Here is a 23,572-nt window from a genome sequence, read left to right as displayed (position 1 = left end):
GTGGATAAACCGGCAAGTAGACATAGTTAAGTTTGCAAGTAAATACAGTTAACCCGGCAAGTATGTGTGGATAAATCGGTAAATAGATTTAGACACATTGACAGATAGTTATTGAGCAAGTAGATTTAGATAAACTGGCAAGGCAATGTCCTCTGCCACTGCTCAATCAGCATATTTTATCTTCATGGCCAGATTAGCTTTTACCCCAGCGATCATTTTGTTTGATCTTGTCATTGCAAGTTTTTTTCCTCAGGCGTCGTTCACATGAAAAAGAAGATGATTTCCACATGCCAAAGCTGATAGTTCTGTTGTTGTCTTTGGATAACAATCGTAGCAAAATGAGAAAAATTAAACAACGCTCACTTCTATCGAAGTAATGCACAGGTTCAGCACAGCCAAAACTCAAAGAAGGCAACATGACTCGTTACTTGCTCCCAGGATCGTACTTGCGGAATTGAAGAATATACGCTGCTGCTTGGGCCGTGTGCTGTGTCTAGCCCAGTTGCTTCAGCGCGTGGGCCGTGGCTGGGGAGTCGCAGGAGAGCTGGCCTGCTGGCGCCCGGGAGAACGCGGGAGCCGGCACACGGGGGCACGCAGAGCACGCGCGGGGCGTAGTAGGTAGTACGCGGGCGCCGCTGCAGCTCGTCAGGTGAGGAAGGCCGCTGTGTAGTTCAATCCATAAATAAATATCATAGGATATCGGATAAGGTCAGGGCCGGCGGCTGGTCAGTGAGCGGTGGTCATCCCGGGCGATCGAGGTGTCACTCCCTCTGCCACCGCACGCTGACACCTCGAGCGCATACGGCTGATATACTGAACTTTGAAACTATCTACGGAACCAGTGTGACCCATCACGGCGGATTCACGGTCAGGTCTCCCGGAAGAAATAGTCAAAATGACCGGCAGAGGCAGGTTTTAAAGGGTTAAATGAATCCCTCGAAGAATTGAAATACGGAGTACTTTGCTGCGGACCGGTCAGTGGCCAGGTCCAGCTCGCCATTTCAGTCGTTTCTCGATCGGAGCTTAGCAGCCTGCTAGCACTCGAGTAATTATTAAGGGCATAAATTCCCCCTTGTTGGTGCCTTCTCTGTACAAACATCATGGCCCAGAGGTGGTCAAATTATTCCCCAAATATCATGTGCGGCAATAACAGTGCCTCGCCTATAAATACTTCTCACCTTCTCATGTCTTCTTCACACACAACACACACACGTCCAATAGTGACGAGGCAAGAAAATTGAAGGGAGCAAGCAGGGGCAGCTTGAGAGCCATGGAGTACTACTGCCAACACAGCAACAGCGGTATCAGCAGCTACGGCGCCAAGGAGAAGAGGCCGCCGCTGAAGAGGGGGCAGCTGAAGAGGCAGATCGTCAGGACCATCAGCAACCTCGTGGTGCCCAGGAGCGATTCTCATTCTGACCCGGAAAAGCAGAGCAGGTGGCCACAGCAGCAGCAGCATCGGAGGAGAACCGACCTACAACTGAAGTTTTATCGCCCACCTTCTTCAGCACTTTTTTTTTGCTCCATCCGAGTGTTCTTAAATAAATTATTGAACTTGTACAGAGGGATAGAGAAGTTATGTAAATATTCATATGCTAATATATGTGTCGAAAATTATTGTTTATGAGATTACTTCATTTGGTGCAAATCAAACAACCTAGCAAACTCTAGAACACAAGAGAGAAGTAGAGAACAAACATGCACTCCCTCCGATCCATAATAACTCTTGCTGATTTAGTATGATTCAATATTAAAATTGCACTAATCAAAGAGGCATTGTGCCCCCATTGTAATAAAACAAAACTACTATATGTGTTTGGGCATAAATCATACACGTCAGAATTCAAGTCAAGATTTCTATATGGGTGCTTTATATATATAGACTAGGAGTTCATGACAATAACCATGACTATCTTTGGCAGGAGCGAGAAAATTCAAATTTTCCAATACATAGCAAAGAGAGAAATAAAGGTTTAAACAAAATCTATATAAAGATAAAAATTAAAGGGGAATAATTATGCGCATGTAATAAACCAACCGATCTTTATCTGTGCCTAAACATAAACATCAACATAAGCTATTTTTAGCTCTTCATTAAACATATGCCATCAACCGATGTCATTGGCATTAAAATCAGGTGTTAGGATAAGGCATCAGTCATGTTTAGAATGGAATTAAAGCTAGACAACAGGATAAACATCGACTCCACATTAACTAATATCTTAGAATAATCATGTCAATGTTCACATACTTCTGCTATAAATGGAAACCATGGAGATACTATACATGCATCAATTTCATCCTGAACGTCACACTTCAGGTCATTTATATGGCGTCGGTATGCGTTTGGCTGGTGCTGGTGCTTGTCCTGTCATCAGGTAGGAAGACAATCGGTCAACCCACACATCTCCCGATTAGACTGATGATCCAAGTTATTCATCAAGTTAACGGTTAATTCACATTGTTTGTGGATGGATGCAGGAGGAATGGGATCGGATGCTTGTGAAGAGCAGAGAAGTAAGACGTGGGACAACCAGGGCACCTTGTGCGTACGGCATGGAACCTGCAACGTCCCCTGCCTAGCCGAGGGCTTCGAGAATGGCTACTGCTATTTCTTTACTGTATGCATATGCCGGAGGGACTGCAAACAAGGCTTATCCATCTAGCCATATATATATATATACACTGTTGCGACTGAAATAAATTAAGAAGCTTTTTCTATGACACAATAAACTACTACCGCTATTGGAATTTGATTTGCTTTGAGCTTAATGAATATCTTACCTAACATGATCAAACCACTATCTGCATCTAATTTTCTTGTCTTAACTTTTGTATGAACAAGATGGTCATTCGTGCAATCAAAAAGCATGAGTAGCTAAACACCCAGAATGTCTGCTATTCGGATGATAAACCAGACCACCGAAAAATGTAGTAATACGCAGTATGAGAAATGGAGATTCTAAGTGGGGCAGGTGCCCCACTTAGTCTACCCGTACGGCACAGTCCAAACCGTCCGATCTCCTTCTGTTCTTTCCCCCGATCCCTTTTTCTCGCTCGTTCTCTTCCTTCTTTTCATGATCTCTCTCTCTCTGCTTCTCCACCCAAGATCCTGAGCGGAGCATGGAAACCAAATCGTTGCGCTGAAGCAGGCTACGGCGGTGCGTGGCGGCGCAGTTGATGAGGGCACGGTAATTCACAACAAGCACGCCCTTCTTCTCTAGCAGAGGTGATAATTCGCAATAACAAGGATGTTGTAGTTGCGCAGAATGTCTCCTCATTTGGTACATTTCATCAGAAGGAATGCAATTTCATAAGACAACGACTAATGGACAGCCATATAACTTGCCATTTTCTCTTCTCATATTACAATGGACAGAATTTCGAGACCTATAGAGTATAGACCTACAAAAGTTGTAATGGAAAAAGAAAATAAACTCTAAAAGGCAAAGAAGAAACAGAAAGGATGGGTAAAAAAATATAAGTACAGCGACACATGAATACATGACTGTTCAAAACTTGAAGGCATCCAGTGTTACCTCGACGGCAACGTATACCAGTGTGAAGATATATGGCAAAGGATGATCTTGTAATTATCAATCCAAATTTATTTCTTGCAACTGTTCATGCTGCCCATTCATAACATTCGTGACTATATGGACTCTTGACAGCTCGCTGTCATTCTTTGGTGTCTCTGCCATCAGCTCGTCATCTCCTTTGGGTAATTCTACTGTCCATTCACCATCCAGTTTTGGTGTTTCTCCCTGTTTCGCATCATCCGTGTTCGGTGTTTCTTCCCATTGATCAAGAGTGTCTGTAAGCTTGGCGTCCATGCAGTCATCAGCATTGTTCTGTTTTCCCTGAGAAGAACCCATGCTGACAGGTCATTCACCTGGTAAAAGTGTTCGTGCAACCAGGGCCACAAGGAATGGAACATCTGCTAGTATTGCTTCTTTCATTTTTAGTGTAACAACGAATTTCATATTGCTTTCATGTGCAAAGATCTAGTGCTTGAGATGACAGAAGTTTATACTTTTACTGGACACTGTCGTATATGCCATCCCAAAAAAATTGTCCAATTATTTGGTCATGACCAAAATTTTGGCTTTGCTTGGATGTTAACAAATAATTTGGCATGCCCATGCTTCTTAGCCAATGCTACTTCAATTTCTTGCCAACATTGGCCAAAACATGGGCAACCCAAACCTTGACCAAATAAATATTGGCTAGACAAATTTTGGTAGGGTTGGTTTAGGCTTGAACCAAATGCACCCATCATGTCTGTCTTGTAAGACCGTAAGAATAACTGAATAAGATACCTTGTTTTTATCACGCCAACTCAGTGAAAATGGTCCAAGCAGGTTTATTCTTCTGGGCTGGAACTCCTGCACTGAATCATCCTGCACAGACGTTCTGCACATGAAGCGCGAAGCAAATATCAACATTAGAACACCATGGCAGAAAATTATTTAACTCAAACTAATTATCACAATAGTTCATTCTGTTAATCTGATGCTGGGGAAGCAAACTTCTATAGAAAGCTGCCATAGTTGCACATTAACAGCCGTAACTAGTCAGCACCAAAGGTGTTCAGAACAAAAGATAGTACCGGAAAGAAGATACGTAAATTCACACTGATATGAGCCAGGTTTAAGCAGCAAGATGCCTGGTACAAGTAACATTTGAAGATGCAAGATTGAGATACCTTGGAGAAGGCAAAGGGGAAAGCGCTTTCTGCTGGCTAGATTGGTACTGCAGCGTGGCCTCCAACATTGTTTCTGCCATTACAGCTCTGTTCTCCATTTGGGCAAGTGAAGCCATAGATTCCTCATACTTCTCCTGCAAATTTGTCATGATTCTTGGTGAGTGTATATCATGTAAACAAAGAGTATTAAGCAAGTATAGAGCTGACTTCATTGCATGTCAATTCTGAAAATATTTACGGAGGTCTTCATGAGCAATAACATCATAAGAATGACAGAAACTGGAGCCTAGCATTTAAATAAACAAGACTTGCTAGTTAAAATAACATAAGAAGAACATAGCAGCATATACTTCTAAGCACACAGGATATGGATATGTTGGGACGTTCATTATGTGCATGTAAACATGTAATATGTGTGATATTATATTATTCATTTAATTAGAAGGAATGAAGTATGCCATAGTGGGGATATGCATAAGGTGCAGCGATTCGACTCAGGACCACAAGAAATTGGTGACCAAACTTGTTAAATCAGCATAAAAGTGCAGGTGGCCTGGTGCATCTATTTGAAGCTGCTAATTTTGATGATAAGGTTACTAACCATACTACAGCCAGCTTTTTGGATGTTGTCTCGAGAACTTCTGAGTCTAACATTGCAGCTATTCTCAACAAGTCTATGTTTTTTTTGTAAATAAATATGTCAAAATCCTCAAAAATAGCCCAGATTATTTACTAGACACTACACTGAGCATGAATGGGACTTCAGTTAGTTCTGATGGAAATAAGTGATGCATAAACCGGATATAGTCTAGGAAGGCAATAGATCAAGTTGGCTAATTAACCTGCAGCACATTTGCGGCGTATCGCTGAGCAGCAGCATCCTGCTCAGCAGAGATGCGTGCTTCTTCTGCAAACTTCAGTTCTTGTTCCACACGCATCAGTACCTTCAATATAATTCCTTGTTAGTAAATAAGTCACACTAGAAAGATACATTTGGAACAATGAAGCAACACCAACTGTACCTGAAACATTGCTTGCTCCTGTTCCTGCTTGTCTGAGAGAGTCTGCCTTAGTTCAGATAATTCGTGTTCCAACTGCTCAGCCTAAAGGAGAATTGTTGTCGTTACTTGCATGATTATTTTGTTCCAAGAAAACCATATTTATTTACCTCATAAATAAATTATGATAGACTTGCAAAGCTACAATTTGGTGAATGATTATGCTTACAAAAGAATTGTGTCTATGCTATAGAAATCTCCATATCTTCTCTCATCCTAAACGTTTGTGCCGAATCTAAACATATGATGCAACCAAAGGTGGACAGACCGCTGCCACCAATTGACATCTTCATAGCAGTAAAGATAAAGAAAAAAGATTACTGTGCAATTTGGCTACTGCCACAATGGAAGGTATATCTGGGCTATACCTTTGCACTTAATTGGCGCCTATTATCTTGCTTAACCATTTCCATCAATGCTGTCTCTAGTTCATCAGCTCTGAATAGCAAAAGGAACAAAAACAATTAAAAGAACACTTCGTCCAAGCAGAAGATGAATACTGCACGAAAAACACCCTGAAACAAGTCAGTTTTTTTAGAAGATGTAAAAGCTTCGGGCCTCGTTGTATTGCATTAGATAGGAGAAAAGTTGATTACCGCCCTGAAATAAGTCATATAAAGGCACCTTGCATTTTGCAATTTGAATCCACCGACAACAATGGTATAACTCATGGCACGCCAGAGCAGTCAATGATTTAATCCTATATACTTCCTCCGTTCCATAATTCTTGTCGAAATATTACATGTATCTAGAAATATAGATACATCCATTTTTGGGCAAATTTGAGACAAGAATTATGAAACGGAGGGAGTACTTGTGAAATAATTTGCATATGTCCATGGGAGATATGTAGACAACTAGGTCGGGACTTCTTTATTTCGAACATAAAACTAGGTGAGGACTGATATGGTATACCCATACAATTCAAGACTATTTTTGGAGGTTAGAGCAATCTTAGTTTGGTTTTCAGTGGTTATGGCCGATTTGTGTATATACTTTATGGCAGATTTGTGTGAATACAATGAAATGCTATATTTAACTAAGTTTTCAACAACAAGAAAACAAGAATGAAAATAACCAAAATTATATGGAGTTCAGCTAGTTTTTAGCTGAAACAAGGTTCTCTAAAAAACTAATTATTGGTAAAGTTTCAACTGGTTATGCCGTGCCTGTGAGATTCCTTGGATTAACCAGTTTCAGTGCATGTTACTGCAGAAAGCTGGACCCCAAACAGCATTAAGAAACCAGGAATATTTCCTTGAACAATTGCAACTATTTTAAAAGTGAGTGCACATTTAAGATTATTCCAGCAATCTATACAAAATGCAATCATGAATATCTGGATACTGGATTGGACATACACAATGACAAATTTAACCTGTGACATTACAATCATGAAGCGGAAAATATACCTGAGAACAGCTGATCTTCTCTCCTCTAGCAATCGGCATAACTCAACCTTCAGCCAGATGACCTACAGCAATGCAACTAACACAAATTAGTAAATTACAGCAACCACTTGAGTTGACCTTCTACTAACATAGAAGAAGAAATGGTGGGGACACACGTAGCAAGCACTTGAGAAAGGTCATAAAGCTTAGACTCGATGATTGAGATGTCAACCTGGTCCTTTGGATCTGGCAAAGAATCAATCTCAGAATTGACTGTCAGACCACCATACATATCATCCATATCTCCAGAACCACTCTCATTGTTGACATCCCCGTCTGTGACATCACTCATTTGGTCCAGGGAATTACTTATTGATACCAGTGGCTCAGGTTCACGTTTGAAATTATATAGCTTTGATGCAAGACCGCTGTCCTTGCAGACACCTAGACCTTTCGCCCTTTCTTCCATTGAAGATATAACAGATGGCCGGTGTTTGTTCCTCAGATCTTGCAATCTTGCTTCATTTACAGACTGATACCCCATGCGAGCTGTCAAGACAAGCTGGCTGCTGTCAAAAGTTGAACCAGCTAAAGACTGCAAAAGGGTAACCGCATCGCCAGCATCTTTTGTAGTGACAAGTGCAGGGCCTGAGATTACGCAGCAAGTCATGCATCAGTCTAGATTCAGTTCATGTATCTACAAATATCATCATGTTCTTTTCTTTCTAAGCATGAAAAATAAAAAGCATGGTCAGTACCATAAAATTCCAGTAGTGCAAGAGCTGTCCGGAATAGCATCACACGATTCCCATCGAACAGAAGCACGTCCCAAACACGGAGAACTAAAATGTTCAAATATTACATAGAATAAGAAAATTGTGTTATATTTTCAACACAAAGAAAATGTATGAGACTTCTGCACCAGATAAGCACGATGCTTACATAGAGGTAACTAGTAATAAACATGACTGACTATGAGAAACTACCATTTACGTAAAGAAACCAGCCATTACTTGTGGTGAAAGAGAAACATGGTTATGATTGTTTTCACACATTTAAGTTAAGGCCAAGGGCTTGCATCACCAACTTCTCCATGATTTCCTCCTTACAAAGATCACAAGATGTTGTAGTCGATATAACTGTTACATCAGATTAATGTTGTTCGCATTTCCAGAAAAACTGATGCCATCTTGGACTTATGCGACATCTATGTGCTTTGTGAAGGTAACATCATAGTTAGCTAAGCTAGACTAGAAAATCTACTTCTAGAAGCAGGAACTGTTGAAATAACATAAGTAAAGACGAACCGCTCTCCCAGGGAAGCACGTTGGCGAATATGGATAGAAACCATGGTCCAGTAGCCCATGTAACTTCAAGGCCGAGGTAGTTCAAGTGATTTGCTGGATTGAAAAGCATGTGAAGTCACGATTAGCTTTTTTTGCAATTAAAAGAGTTGCATCGCACCAATACCGTATTGTACTTGTAATAAGCTAACCTAATTTCGGGAATTTCTCTTGGACTAGCTCCTCTAAGACAAGCTGATCCACCTGAATGGATACCAAATGTTAATCTCACATAAGAATTAACCGACCATGGAGTTTCAACAACCAGCACATGCAAGCATTAAATAGAGAAAGTGAGAGCAGCACAGTACCTGTGACTCAATCATTTCTTCAGAAAAATACCCGTCAAAGTAGTCATCAATAATTCCTACTAATGTCCTGTTACACCATCAAGAGATTTGAAAGATATCTTATCTTAATGAAACTATCTTGACATCTTAGATCAACAGAAGTCAAAACCCAATAACAGTAGAAAAAATTGTCATAGGGGGACGTACCAAAATGCATTTTCTTCTGGCATCAATAGAAGCAAGAGACCAGCAAAGAAGTTCATTGCCTACAGTATTCGTAAGACAAACCTTGCTAAGAGAAAAGCTGAAAAATGGCAAGTGTAAACATTTGTCTACTGTAGCATTGTAACACGAGAATATTAATTAAGGCTTCTGCAGTCACCCCATTCTTCACTGAAACCATTGGATAGTAGATTTTGGGTTCAGAAATGGGCGTGCGATTTGGAGTACGACAGGCAACTTTACAGTGAATGTTATTCAGAGGCTCCAGGGAAGCAAATAACTTCCAGCAACATAAGAAAAATAATGTCGATTAGCATTCGTGGATACACTTACCTGACAGTAACCAACTGTTGGATTGTGTCTAGCATAAGCTAAAAGTAAGCGTCTCAAGGCATTTCTTCCATCCTCATCTAAAGAAGGGTGACCTGGAAAAGTTCTAGGCAAGTCCTATAAAAGCCAGATGAAGCAGATTGGATTCTTCGTTAGTATTCACAGAAGCAAATTGTTAACAATAAATAAACAGGATAATAGACTCCCATAAAAATGAACACAACTATGTACCTTCTCTATTTGCCCCTTCCACTTTTCAGAGGAAAATGCCGAAAGTTTTTCATCGACGCCTTCTGAGGTCGAAGAATCTAAACGTCCATCTTCTAGTTCACCTTCGGTCACAAGCAAACTATCATAATACCCGTTTACTCTACGAGCTTCGACACCAACAAAAGCTTGCCATAGCTGTCATCACACAAGCAAGGGGCTACTGAATGAACTGAGCAAATGAAAAGCAAGAAAAACAAATTGAAAAATCTTTAGGGAACAGGCTGTACCTCTCCTCTCAAAGCCATCGGCAGTCCACCATGGACAAGACACTCCAACTCTTCCTTCAAAGAATACTTATCTTCTTGACCCGTGTTGCCAATTTCAGCATTCCCACTATCACCTGACTGCATTTCTTGGCTAGGGTCAACCTTATCTGCATCATAGAACTCATCATCTGAGTCCCCTGACACCTTGCCCTCTTCGACTGTCACAAGATGGGTGGATTCCTTTGGCTGCAACCTGCCAGCAGATGAATGCTTCTTGTCAACACGCAGACCCATCATCTGCTCGATGTTGCCCAGTGATGGCCGAATTGGCTTCCATGATTCGCTCTTCTCTTGCGTGCTCTTCTCATGCAACAATTCGGAACTGCCAGTCTCCACATTCTGTTCAACACAAACTACAGCTTCAGCTTCGTCCACAGACAGTTCAACATTCACGCTGTGTCCGGATGGCACGTCTTGCCTCTCCAGAAAATGCTTCCATCTATCCGACCTCTCCTCTTCCTCCTCCTGCAAGTACAACACCAGAAGGTGTGCATCTCGTCAAGACCAGCAATGCATACAAAATTCAGGCGTGTGTATTATTTATTATACCTTGTAGATGCCTGCATACTCCTTGTAACGCTGCAAATGTTGGGGTCGTACAGCGAAGCCATAGGCGTCCCTGCATCAATCACACAGCTTCAGAAAGGAAATTGAAGTGTATTTACTAATAAACGGATAAAAACCAAGAACTCCGGGGGTTCTATACTTCTATACCTCTATCCTCCCTCAGCCCCAGATTCAATCAGCGAGACATACTCAGCAAAAATATGACAATGTCGCAACTCAATTGTGGAATCGTGTACTTCCGAAATAATCCTAAAGTTGTTGCGTCATTTCCATGGGAACTCCAGATCTTATCGACAAGGCAAACATCACTCCCCCACAACAAATGTATCCGCAGCATAAAACTAGCCCTCCGATAGGTGGAGGGGATCCAGATATCCCGTGCGTGCTTTCACACTAAAACAGCCAGTCTCGGCACGAGCAATTTCGCACGGCATTACCCCCAAAAATATTCAGCAAAAACCATTCCCGCGAGGCGGCGTGCCGAAGCTAGATCCCCGGCAAAACGAAGCACGTGGGACAGAAACACGCGGCGCGGAAATCTCGCGACGGAACAAGGAGAAGAGACGAGGCGAGATCCTCGGTTTATCGCCCACGTCTGCCAAATTCGGGCACACATGGGGAGTCAAGCCAAACACGCGCCTCGAAAATCCCGAGGAGAAAAACTTTCGGGGCGGGCGGAGGCCACCACACGGAGCGGCGGGAGGAGGAGAGGGAGCGGGAGCGGGAGCGGGGAACGAACCGCTTGTGCTCGAAGGCGATGAACGGGAGGCTCTTGGGCTTCATCTCCTCCTCCTCGCACTGCAGCGGCGAGTGGCGGCGGCGGAGCGTGGAGTGCAGCGGGGCGGGGCGGGACTAGCGCAGTACGTGCCGTGGCGGGTGGCTTTGATCTGGCCCCGCCGTTCCTCCGCGGAATGTGGGAAGAAGGAACGAGACGAGACCCACCTGCGTGCGCGAGCGACTCGAGTGAGAAACGGGTGGGACTCGCTGGACTCAGGGAAGAATGACCCTCGGACTCTTGCCTGGCGCCGCGCGTTTCTTTTCTTTCTTTCTTCCCTGATGCACGGGGAAACGGAGGTTGGTTCTTCCGCGAGACTTGTGTCCGCCGCGACCGCGAGGCCGCCGAGATCCCGAATTCCCGATCCTCCGTGCACGGGCGAGCGGTGCCACCTCGTGTTGTCTATTGGATACTGTAGATGTTGGGCTGTTGGCTATCTCCGTCTCCAATCTGGCCACTGGCTAGGTAGCTGGTGTGTCAGACTTCAATTCTTGATTGGCCCAACTTTCTTATAAGAACGATTGACAGGAGTAATAAACTTGCCGCAAAAAAGAGACAGGGGTAATAAACAGCTTGCTTCCAAGAAAAGACAGGAGTAAACAGCTCCATTGACTATGGGATTTGAAAGTTATATTGACCAGTACAGTGGCAGTGTGCTGCCACGGACATCCCTGATGCACGTCTGCTGAAGCTCGTGCTGTTCAGGACGGTCTTTTTCTCGCTGGCCAGGTGGGATGCAACAGAATTATTGTTAATAGTGATTGTACTGAGGTGAAGACAATGCAAGATGCCGGGAATTCCATTGGTCCAGCTGCTGTGATCTATGAAGAGTGTGCCTTTTTAGCTCGTAAATTTACTCATGTCATTTTTTATTTTTCTCTTGGAGAGAGTAATCTCGTTGCTCATACTTTAGCTTCCTTAGCGGTGTCGGATCAGCTCATTGTTTGGCGTGAGGATCCACCCGATTCTATTAGAGACCTGTTGGTTAATGATGTAACATTATTTTCCGATCAATAAAGTTGCCATGATGGTTTTCCCTCAAAGAAAAAAAATATGCATGCGAAGATTCACATTTACACAAATCATAACAATATAATTGGACATTCAATCAAAATGAACAAAATAATGGGTGTTAATCAAAGTGGCATTTACTTCCTAAACGTACAGTTAAGCGTGACATGCGTGTTGTTGCACAACGGTGTTTTATTTTCCACATGTGTGTTATCTACATAGATGTTTTTATTTTCCACTTGTATTTAATCAAAGGTTCTTAGTGACCCAGTACTGGAACTGATGAACAAAGCACAAAACACAATCGAAATAAACCATATGCACTCTACCCCAAAACAAATACTTTGCTCGTCCATTCTATTTACATATTGATAAAATTATTTTTAATAATTGTGAGTCGTACTTAATGTATCAATCTGAAATCTAAATCAGTGCCATAAAAATTCATTTTCATCAATTATGCACATGCGTAACCATCAGAAATTACCTACAAAATATCTCAAAGGTACCATGCTTCGGATGTTCAACGCCTTGCCGATTAGGGAGCTGATTGTTTTTTTCTTGGGTTGCGGACGATTGGAAGGGATGAGGAGAGGAGGTATCAGGCGCCCATCATGGGGTCGCACAATTTCGCCATGCATCTTCGCGGCGAGGTTGTCAGAGCTCGCTCAGCCAGGCGAAAGATCCGCGCCGACTCCCGCCCCTAACCCCAAGCCCCCAACGTCTTCATCTCCCCCGCCGCCTCTGGCGGCGTACCGCATTCCCCCGCCTTCTACATCGACGTGCAGGGGCTCTCCTCCCTGGCGCTCTCCCTCGCACCGCGAACAACAGCTCGGGGCTAATGCTGGCAGCCGCGGCCACGGACATGGCACACAATCCACGCCGCTCGCTGGCCGTGGGTGGCGTTAGAAAAAGGTCACAGAGCACGCAGTGGCGCCGTGCACGAGGACCCGCACGACAGTGGATAGCGCTGGTACGCCCTGGACCTTTTTGCTAGTCTCTTGCACGGGAATCTGATCCGACGCAGGTGCGTATCGAGAGCGGTCACTACAGGGAGGTGCGGAGTGGGCAGTTGAGTCAGCGACAGCAGACCGGGAGGATGTGGGAATAGGAGAAAGAAGGTTCGATGGAGCGTGAGGAGACACGAAAAATCAGGACAGGCACGGAAATTGATGCATGACAGACGACGACCAAGGAAACCTTTTTGATTTTATTACTAGGGAGGGGTAGATTTTGTTGATTCGTGAGAGCATCGACGCAGAATCCGCGTTTTTCAATGTAAGAGTAAGATTAATAATACAGCTGGTTGCTTGCTATCATCCCATACCATGTCATTTATAGCCAATACAATAGTCAACATGTGTAATAGTTAACTATAAAGATGCACTACTTTATTTATACGTCACCCACGTCTCACTCTCACAAGAAGTCTAAGCTACAGCTAACTCTGACAGACCGCTTCTCTCCTCTCTCTTCCTTTTTCCCCTGCAACTTAGCAAAAATGTAGTATTTCATATTGTACTTGCTCTAATGCTTCCGTTGACATAATAATAAATTGTTTTTTGTTGGTATTATTGATGGAAGAAAATAGTACAAGGACTAGTACATACTCAAAAAGGCAATGTTATCAAGAGAGGGTCCGAGGCTGCCGTCGACTTGATGCCGCCCTAGCCGGGGGCCTTCCGAAAAATTCGGGAGCCAATATGGAGAGTGTCGAGAGCTACACGTGAAAAATTAGGCGTTAGGATAAGCATCAGACCAGCCATGTTTGGAAGCAGAACTAAAACTAGACATTAGGATAAACATTGACTCCATACACTAATTAATAGTGTCTTAGAATAACCATGCCAACATTGGCATACTTTTGCTATAAATAGAAATCCTGGAGATACAAGTATGAACATCACACTTCAGCTCATCCATATGGCGTCGACGTACTTTTGGCTGGTGGTGCTGCTTGTCCTGTCATCAGGTAGGAACACCATCGTCGCTCGAGCCACACATCTCTCAATTAGACTGATGCTTGGATGTTACTCACTCCGTCTCATATTAACTCATATTAAGTGACTCAAATTTGTTTAAATGTGGATGTATCTATGATTAAAGAAACATCTAAATACATGTAATAAAAAATCATTTAATATGGGACGGAAAAAATATTCATCAAGTTGATGGTTAATTATTGGCAAAAAAAATTTACATGGATGGATGCAAAAGGGATCGGATTGCAAGGCTGCGAAAGTCGGGAGAGCCGGACGTGGGACGGCAACATGTGCGTCAAGCATGGCACCTGCAACGTCCCCTGCAAAGCCGAGGGCTTCGACAGCGGCCACTGCAAGGACCTCACTTTATGCGTCTGCTACAAGAACTGCAATGGCCCATCCATTGCAGGTTCTTAATTAATTAAAGCTACTGCAGCTATGAGTCCATGCGTTGCGATTGACATAAATTAAGAAGATTTCTCTATGCATGGAACAATGAAGGAATGGAGTTTGATGGGGGCAGTGTGTTCATCTCTGCTGCGATCCTTTTGCCCGCTTTTGCTTGTGATTAACAATGCTGCTTAAGCGCGGCCATCATCTTTTCATTCCGAACACTGTTAATTACCTTCGCTTTTTGTCGATTAGTGTTCCGATCTTTTGTGCAACGCGATTGAGGATCACAAAAAATACGTACGTGATGCAAGTCCTGCAGAATGAAATTTTTTGACATCAGGACAAAAAACTCGTCTTACAAATAGGAGCAATAAGCGAAAATGAGAATCGGCGCCCGAGATCTAGGTATCTCGGTATCTTGCCTCCATTTAATTGTCTTGGGAATTGGGATCAGCCGATTTGGTCCCACAGCATATGTCAAAAAAAAAAAGTTTTGACCACATAGGTTATTGTAATTCTGCCCACCCATTCCGTCTTGATGAAAGTATTTTGGGCGCTTCGCTGCGTCATTGGTGGGTGCCATCGATTTTACACGACATGATTATGTTCTTCGGAGGAACATGTTTAGCCGTTCGTTTGTTAATACCGTCGATGCAGTAGATTATGTGGCCTGGAAGCATGGTGAGCTGAGGTGCTAGAGTAGCTAATTAAGCAACACTTAGAAAATCATCAAAACTAAATTAATTCCTAGCACGTGGATACTTTATTGAACTCACGATCTCATTGGAAGAAATGAAAAGGGGCGTTATGTCCTTTTGATTTTAATAAAAGGATATGCTATGCATACATATATGCTAAATAATTTATAGCCTTTGAAATCTTTAAACATTCTGAAAACTTTGTGAGGCAAATTCACAATTTTCTATATGTAGCAAAGATAGAAATAAATGACTAAACAAAATCGATATATATATTAACAAATATAAAGGAGAAAAATTGTGACCTATGATAAACTAACCAATCTTTATCTGTGCCTAAACATAGACATCAACGTAATCTATTTTTAGCTAACATTGGCATTAAACGGCCGTTAGGAAAGGTCCACGATGTTTAGAAGTGGAATTAAAACTAGACATTAGGCTAATTAATTGGATAAAGATTGACTCCATGCACTATCCAACAACATCTTGTCCCCGAATGCCCTTGCTCACCAGGTTGTACAACGGTCTATTTTTTTTTCGCATTCGACTTTCCATCCCTGCCCAGCACGTCCAATATGTTTGGAAATTGGTTTAGGATTCTTCAAGAGCTCTTATATATCATGATCAGCGTTTGTGTTGTACGTTGGTCAATAGGCACTGTCATAATGAGACTGTTTTTAACAAGCGCACAGCTTTCAAGTTTTTGTAAGTTATCTATCTAACAAGTAATAGTGACTTACTAGATGCGTACTTGGTGCTCGAGATTTCACTTCTATTAGGTGCAACCGGTTAGAGCATTTTCAGCAGCGCCTCTAAACAGGGCGCCTATCCTGTTTTTAGGGGCCGAGGCCAAAAAATGTCTTCAACAGGATCCCTATTCAAGCCCCTAAAATAAAAAAGCCCCTAGAATGCACCCTCAAGCCCCCATTCCCAGGGGCAGCCCCTATCCATGCCACGTCAGCATCTCCACGCACAATCCCATCTTCCTTGCGCGCCTCTTCTTTCTTCCGCCGCCCCCGAGGCCTTCGCGCGTCGCCGATCCGACCCGAGCCGCCGCCGGTTCGCCTCCTCGCTCCCGCGTGCCGCCGTTCCGCCGCCGCCCCGCGACTTGCAACCCCGTGCCGCCCCACGCCCTGCGCCGTCCGGTGACCCGCCGCCCCGCGCCGTCCCGCGACCATCCGCCCCACACCGCCTCACGACTCGCCGCACCACCCCGCGCCCCGTCGCCACGCGCCGCCTTGCACCGGCGTTCGCAGCCCCGTGCTCCGCAACCCCCACACCCTGGCTGACCTGCGCCCACCTTGCCTAGTAGCAGGTGGCAGCCATGGTTGGGGGAGAGAAGCCTTGTTGAGGTGGAGAATTTCAGTGGAGAAGAAGGAATCGAAAAAAGAAAAAAAGAAAGAAAAATGTCTGTCAATGACAAGTAGGTCCCATGTGTCATAAAGAAAAAAGGGGCTGGGGAATAGGGGCTACTGCTGAGGTTGGTTGATTTTTTTTGGGACCCTAGAATTTGAGGTGAGCCCCTAAAAGCTGTTTAGGGGCCTTCTTTTAGGGGCTCCTGCTGAAAATGCTCTTAGAGATGATAATTCGAGAACAGTTTACCTAGTGCGCATGGCCAATATGTTATGTGGTACATGAGTTGCATCGGGTGTCCTATTTGTAAAGCTCCCAATAGATTCTATGATGCAGGAGTATATAGTCTTTTATACACCTTTGATGTACATGACACTAAATAATAATAGATGGTCGTGTGCATCCATTGATGCAGATGCCTATGTTGTTTTGCTTTTAAATAATATTCATAATTAAGTAGTTGAATTGGGTCTAATATGAAATATGATATTTTGAGAAGAATATTATTTTTAAACTGCACCTTTTAGTTTGATTCCACCAGATTTTATTAGAAATTTTGGCTAGAGTCTCTAATTAGTAAACCAGATAGATTTTCTTACACACGAGGACGAAACTTGATATGTGGCGTGGAGATTTGAGATAACCAAAAGTAGTTTTGACTGCCTGAAAGGAACACGTGACTGCTTTAGAGAGTTGAGAGGGTACTATACTCGGTTTGAGAGCATTTGGCTTGCAAAATATTTAAGGGCAATTCCGAAAAAAAGTTCAAGGCCTAAAATGTATTTCCTCCGTTACTGAATTCTTGTCGCGGTTTTAGTTCAAATTTGTTTTAAAATCAAGACAAAAATTTAGGAACGGAGTGGGGTTTGTTCTAAGAACATTGTATCGAGGAACTAGACACATAAAAGTACATTCCTATTAAATAGTACACCGTAACCTTTTTTTTATTTTTTTTATTTAGGGGAACCTTGTTTTAAAGAGTAAAATGCACCCGACGTCCCTATTCTTTCGGAAAGGTGTCAAGTAGGTTTCTAATCTTTGAAAATGCACGTTTATGTTCTCATTGTTTGTTAAGTGGTTCATCTCAGGTCCCTCGCCTGTATGCGCAGGTCCAGCCGCATGACGTGGCTGCCACCTAAGCTTTGGGCTCACACGTCAGGCGACGACGTGGCGTTGCAATCTTACAGAAAACGCCAGTGAGGTGAGGACTCCAGATTTCGTACCGTACTGCTGTTGCGGATTGGTTCCATCTCGTCAGTCGCGAACTCTGCCGCCAAGCAATCGCGCCGGAGCCGCAAGCCCCCTCCGCCGCCTAGCGTCGCCTCGTCGAACGCCAGTGAGGTGAGGAGAAGGAGAGAGGGCCGCAAAATAAGAGGAGAATAGGTGTGTGTGTGTGTGGTGGGGGGGGGGGGTTTATAAGATTGCAACGCCACGTTGTCGTCTGACGTGTGGGCCCAAAGCCTAGGTGGCAGCCACATAATGCGGCCAGAGCTGTGCATACAGGCGAGGGACTTGGGATAAACTACTTAACAAACAATGATGACCTAAACGTGCATTTTCACAGATTAGAAACCTACTTGACGTCTTCGCGAAAGAATAGGGATCTCAGGTGCATTTTACTCTTTTTTAAATAGGTCCTATTTTTTTGTCTGGAATCAAATTGACCAAGGAGACGATAAGACTTCCGGCTTGTTCGGAGCCTACTAGGTGGAGTTGGGCTGAACTCTCTAAATCATATGGAACGCCTCGGCCCGCAAGTCATTTTAACGGAGGCATACGATTCCGATTTCATGTTTCTGCGGATTGGAGAGTTCGAGAAAATTATGGGCTGGATGTATCCTTGGCCAACGGGCCAGGTTTTTTCAAAAAGCACGTCGGCACAGCATCCGGCCCGTTACGGGCCTGGACCGGCACGAAATTAAACGGGCCGTGTCGGCCCGCGACCCGTCTTGGGCCGTTTCTGGGCCTCAGCCTCATGCAGTGCTGTTTTCTTTTGAGAATCACCTGTAAATTTATTCATACTTGAAAAGTATTACATGTGCAGTTTAACTTTAAAAAAATCCAGGAGCTTTTTTTTGAGAGAGGAAAAAAAATCCAGGAGCTAATCTCATCATTTCTTCTCTTTTTGGCCCAGCCCGACAACCACCTTGCGGCCCAGCCACTATAGGCCTGCCTCCTCCCCTCCACCCGAAGGCCTTCTGGATCGAGCCCCTGCCTCCTTCCCTTCTCCCGATCTGGCGGCGGCCGCTGCTTTGTGCGCACCAGACACGGAAGGGACGATGTCCTCTACTGCGTCGCGCCCATGTTGTTCGACAGAATGACGCCCCGGGGAGCGGCCTCGTTCAACAGGCCGCTCGCCGGGTTTCTCGCGCCAGACGATCCAGAAAAGCTCCTGCCTCTCTTTGCGGCCAAGTGCAGGCAGTACATGGTCCTCGGCGCCGTCGATTTCGCGTGCGCCTTGCGCGCGTGCAGGGGGAGCGGCAGGCGTTGGCCGCTTGTTCCGGAGATCCATGCAAAGGCGATAATCTGTGGGCTCTCGGGATACCGGATCATCGGCAATCTGCTGATCGATTTGTACGCGAAGAAAGGGTTTGTGCGACGGGCGAGGCGGGTGTTTGAGGAGCTTTCTGTCAGGGACAATGTCTCGTGGGTTGCAGTGCTGTCAGGGTATGCACAGAATGGCCTTGGAGAAGAAGCTGTTAGGCTATACCGCGAGATGCATCGGTCTGGGGTTGTTCCTACACCTTATGTTCTGTCCAGCATACTGAGTGCTTGCACCAAAACTGAGCTTTTTCAGCTAGGCCGGTTGATCCATGTCCAAGTTTACAAGCAAGGGTTCTTCTCTGAAACTTTTGTCGGGAATGCGCTCATCTCGCTCTACTTGCGGTGTCGATCCTTTAGGCTGGCAGACAGGGTATTCTGTGACATGCTGTACTGCGACAGTGTGACATTCAATACACTGATCTCAGGGCATGCTCAGTGTGGGCATGGTGACCGTGCTTTGGGGATATTTGATGAGATGCAGCTGTCAGGGTTGAGTCCTGATTCTGTGACCATTGCTAGTCTACTTGCAGCTTGTTCCGCTGTTGGGGATCTACGTAAGGGCAAGCAGCTCCATTCCTATTTGTTGAAAGCAGGTATGTCTTTGGACTACATAATGGAAGGCTCACTCCTTGACCTTTATGTGAAATCTGGTGACATTGAAGAAGCCCTTCAGATATTTGATTCAGGTGACAGGACAAATGTAGTGCTATGGAATTTGATGCTTGTGGCGTATGGGCAGATTGATGATTTAGCAAAGTCTTTCGATATCTTTTATCGAATGCTAGCTGCTGGTGTACGTCCTAACAAATTCACTTATCCATGTATGTTAAGGACATGCACTCACACTGGAGAAATTGGCCTTGGAGAGCAGATTCATTCGTTAACTATAAAAAATGGTTTCCAGTCTGATATGTATGTTAGTGGTGTATTGATAGATATGTACTCCAAATATGGGTGGCTTGACAAAGCTCAGAGAATTCTTGATATGATTGAAGAAAAAGATGTGGTCTCCTGGACGTCCATGATTGCTGGATATGTCCAACATGAGTTTTGCAAGGAGGCCCTTGAAACATTCAAAGAAATGCAGGCATGTGGAATTTGGCCAGATAACATAGGGCTAGCAAGTGCCATAAGTGCTTGTGCAGGAATTAAAGCAGTGCATCAGGGTTCGCAGATTCACGCCCGGGTTTATGTATCAGGTTATTCTGCAGATGTTTCGATTTGGAATGGATTGGTATACCTTTATGCACGATGTGGAATAAGCAAAGAAGCATTCTCTTCATTTGAGGCAATTGAACATAAAGAAGGAATAACATGGAATGGATTGATATCTGGCTTTGCACAAAGTGGTCTATATGAAGAAGCCCTCAAGGTATTCATGAAGATGGATCAAGCAGGTGCCAAGTATAATGTGTTTACATTTGTATCCTCTATCAGTGCTTCAGCTAACCTTGCAGATATAAAACAAGGGAAGCAAATACATGCTAGAGTTATTAAAACAGGTTACACCTCTGAAACTGAAATTTCCAATGCTTTGATTTCACTATATGGGAAGTGTGGAAGCATTGAGGATGCCAAGATGGATTTTTTTGAAATGACCAAGAGGAATGAGGTGTCATGGAATACTATTATTACATGTTGCTCACAGCATGGACGTGGCCTAGAGGCTTTGGATCTATTTGATCAAATGAAGCAACAAGGTCTAAAACCAAGTGATGTTACCTTCGTGGGCGTTTTAACTGCTTGCAGTCATGTGGGTTTGGTAGAGGAGGGCCTTTGCTACTTCAAATCCATGTCTAATGAGCACGGAATTCATCCAAGGCCTGATCATTATGCTTGTGTTGTTGATATTCTGGGACGGGCTGGGCAACTTGACCGTGCAAAGAGATTTGTTGAGGAAATGCCAATCCCTGCAGATTCAATGGTTTGGAGAACCCTTCTCAGTGCTTGTAAAGTACACAAAAACCTTGAAATTGGAGAGTTTGCAGCCAAGCATCTCCTGGAGTTGGAACCTCATGATTCAGCATCATATGTTCTCCTTTCAAATGCATATGCTGTTACCGGAAAGTGGGCCAGTAGAGATCAGATCAGAAAGATAATGAAAGACAGAGGAGTCAGAAAGGAACCAGGCCGTAGCTGGATTGAAGTAAAGAATGTAGTTCATGCATTCTTTGTTGGTGACCGGTTACACCCCTTGGCTGATCAGATATACAATTTTTTGTCTCACCTAAATGATAGGTTATACAAAATAGGGTACAAGCAAGAGAATTATCATCTCTTTCATGAAAAAGAGAAAGAAGGGAAAGACCCCACTGCTTTTGTCCATAGTGAGAAGTTAGCAGTGGCTTTTGGATTGATGAGTTTGCCTTCTTGTATGCCCCTTAGAGTGATTAAGAACCTCCGTGTCTGTAACGACTGTCACACTTGGATGAAGTTTACCTCTGGAGTCATGGGAAGAGAAATTGTATTGCGAGATGTGTACAGATTTCACCATTTTAACAATGGCAGTTGTTCATGTGGAGACTACTGGTGAGGCGTACTGAAGTCCCTGAAGTACGCTTCCCCAAGGTTGCCATTTTTTCTCATTCAAATGATATTTTAAGAAATTTACATGTGAAGTACAGCTTTCTCAGCATGATAATTGCAGATCCAGGCAGCAACGCCAGACAACAAAATATACAGGATTTTGGCTCAGGTAGTCCTGTCTCCAACACCAGTGGTGTTTTTCAGTCTTGCTCAGTGCCTTTTCGGCGCCATAGACATGGTAGGTCTTTTATATGAACTCTCTCGCTTGAATCAGGTGGAGGCGATCTACGACTTTGTACTGCATTGTAAGTGACCTTCCTTCAACACATTTCTTCTTGTGCTGGAGCTGGGCCGAGTAACAGTCAGGGCTAGGCCCTGAAGAGAACTATTGGGCGGCATAGTTTCATGCAGGATCAGAATCTCCGAGACTAACTCCTGCTTATATATTCCTCTTGATCTGGATCTTGCAATCAGGATTTGACTCTAGAGGTTTGATTATTCCCTATCAGGCACAAATCATTCTCATTTTTTTCCCCTGACATTTCTTCTTTTCTCCAGAACTCAGTAACACCAGGATTGGTGAAAGGCGCCGAATATATATGAAGTGCATAAAGGAGACACAAATGTACACTTTAATGCAGAGGAAACTGAAATCTGGCATATCTTGTATGAATTTGATTTAATAGTCTAATATAGAACCTTGCGGGGTCCATATGAATTGGATATATAATGTGGACAGAGTAATGAGTGCCGTGGGCTCTCCAAGTACTGCGGGTGTTCATTTAGATCCTAGGCTCTCCAACGTGAAACTGCACTTTTGGATCCCAAAAGATGTTGCTACATTTTGTGTCATTAGTCTTCAGTACAATCTTGTGTAAGTGGGAATTTCTTTAATTGTAATAGTGTCTCCTAGTTGAATTCCTTTTGTTTTTCCTGTTGTGCAGAAGTTTAAAATTCAGTGCAGTTTAGTACTCCCTCCGTTTCATAATTCTTGTCGAAATATTACATGTATCTAGACACTTTTTAGGAATAGATACATTCATTTTTTGGCAAATTTGAGACAAGAATTATGGAACGGAGGGAGTATTTTAGCATTTGACTGTAAGAGTTATTCTTCATTTCGGTTATTTTTTAGTCATTATTAGTCAATTTCAGATATTGGTTTAGTTTCATTAGTACCAGCGGTTCCCTCTGTGTCTTGCCATCAGTTATCAATTTCATACTCTGGTTTGATTATCAGTTATGAGTTAGTTATCAGTCGTTTCCTAATGATTTTCTACTTTGCCTTGCCTATGCATGTATATGTCATTGTACACTAATCTTAGTATAGATGTATTAGTGTGAGATATGTTAGTCTTAAGTGCATCTCAGTTTGAGTTTCAGTTTCTAATTAGTGTCAGTGCATCGGGGCATAAAAAGCAGCTAGGTTTCAGGGGTTAAGAGCTAGACGGGCTATTCTTTTGGGTTTGTCTTTGGTCGCTGTCAGTTTAATTTTCAGTATCGAGAGATAAAGGTCATGGAAAAGTTGACTAGTTTCAGATTAGTTGCAAGCTATGTAAAAATTACAAGCCCTACAGAGCTGAAAAAGAAAAGAAAAAACAGAAGCCAATGCAATCCAAAATCAGTAAAATGAGGCCACTGTGATCAATCAGTTAGTCTATCAATTCTTAGCAATTCAATCTCTGAGATCAGTTTTTTTTTCTCCGTCTACAATGTGTTTTTCTCGGAGTTGGAAGTGAGATCGTCCTAGGGGAAGTGGAAGGGGGAGCGCGCCTGTATGTTCCTATCCTTTGATCTGCATTCTGCTGGCTAGCAGATCATTGATCCAGGTGCGCGTTGTTCCCT

General features: G+C 43.5%; 2 protein-coding genes across 3 annotated transcripts; one reads left to right on the top strand and one right to left on the bottom strand.

Annotated features, from left to right (window-relative positions):
• Nucleotides 1-3,289: 3,289 nt before the first annotated feature.
• Nucleotides 3,290-11,455, bottom strand: LOC100832139. Its single transcript, XM_003568227.4, has 18 exons — nucleotides 11,182-11,455; nucleotides 10,425-10,494; nucleotides 9,837-10,340; nucleotides 9,571-9,744; nucleotides 9,343-9,456; nucleotides 8,995-9,053; nucleotides 8,809-8,875; nucleotides 8,650-8,701; nucleotides 8,462-8,554; nucleotides 7,913-7,996; nucleotides 7,387-7,802; nucleotides 7,176-7,237; nucleotides 6,132-6,201; nucleotides 5,728-5,808; nucleotides 5,548-5,649; nucleotides 4,706-4,839; nucleotides 4,320-4,413; nucleotides 3,290-3,860 (listed from the first exon to the last, which is right to left on the bottom strand). The coding sequence occupies exons 1-18, from the start codon at nucleotides 11,223-11,225 to the stop codon at nucleotides 3,597-3,599; spliced, it is 2,484 nt and encodes an 827-aa protein (XP_003568275.1). The 5' UTR covers nucleotides 11,226-11,455; the 3' UTR covers nucleotides 3,290-3,596.
• Nucleotides 11,456-18,866: 7,411 nt separating this feature from the next.
• Nucleotides 18,867-22,673, top strand: LOC100831842 (pentatricopeptide repeat-containing protein At4g13650). 2 transcript variants are annotated; one of them, XM_024460205.1, is made up of 4 exons: nucleotides 18,867-21,769; nucleotides 21,849-21,896; nucleotides 22,002-22,216; nucleotides 22,286-22,673. In XM_024460205.1, exon 1 carries the CDS (start codon nucleotides 18,960-18,962, stop codon nucleotides 21,732-21,734), a length of 2,775 nt encoding a protein of 924 aa, XP_024315973.1. In that variant the 5' UTR covers nucleotides 18,867-18,959; the 3' UTR covers nucleotides 21,735-21,769; nucleotides 21,849-21,896; nucleotides 22,002-22,216; nucleotides 22,286-22,673. The 2 variants fall into 2 exon arrangements, with proteins under 2 accessions (XP_024315973.1, XP_024315972.1); XM_024460204.1 differs by having other exon boundaries at nucleotides 18,867-21,896.
• Nucleotides 22,674-23,572: the final 899 nt, after the last annotated feature.

The sequence above is a fragment of the Brachypodium distachyon genome, chromosome 2, assembly GCF_000005505.3.
Source record: "Brachypodium distachyon strain Bd21 chromosome 2, Brachypodium_distachyon_v3.0, whole genome shotgun sequence".
In the NCBI taxonomy this organism is placed as follows: domain Eukaryota; kingdom Viridiplantae; phylum Streptophyta; class Magnoliopsida; order Poales; family Poaceae; genus Brachypodium; species Brachypodium distachyon.
This window is presented reverse-complemented; position numbering and strand designations above follow the sequence as displayed.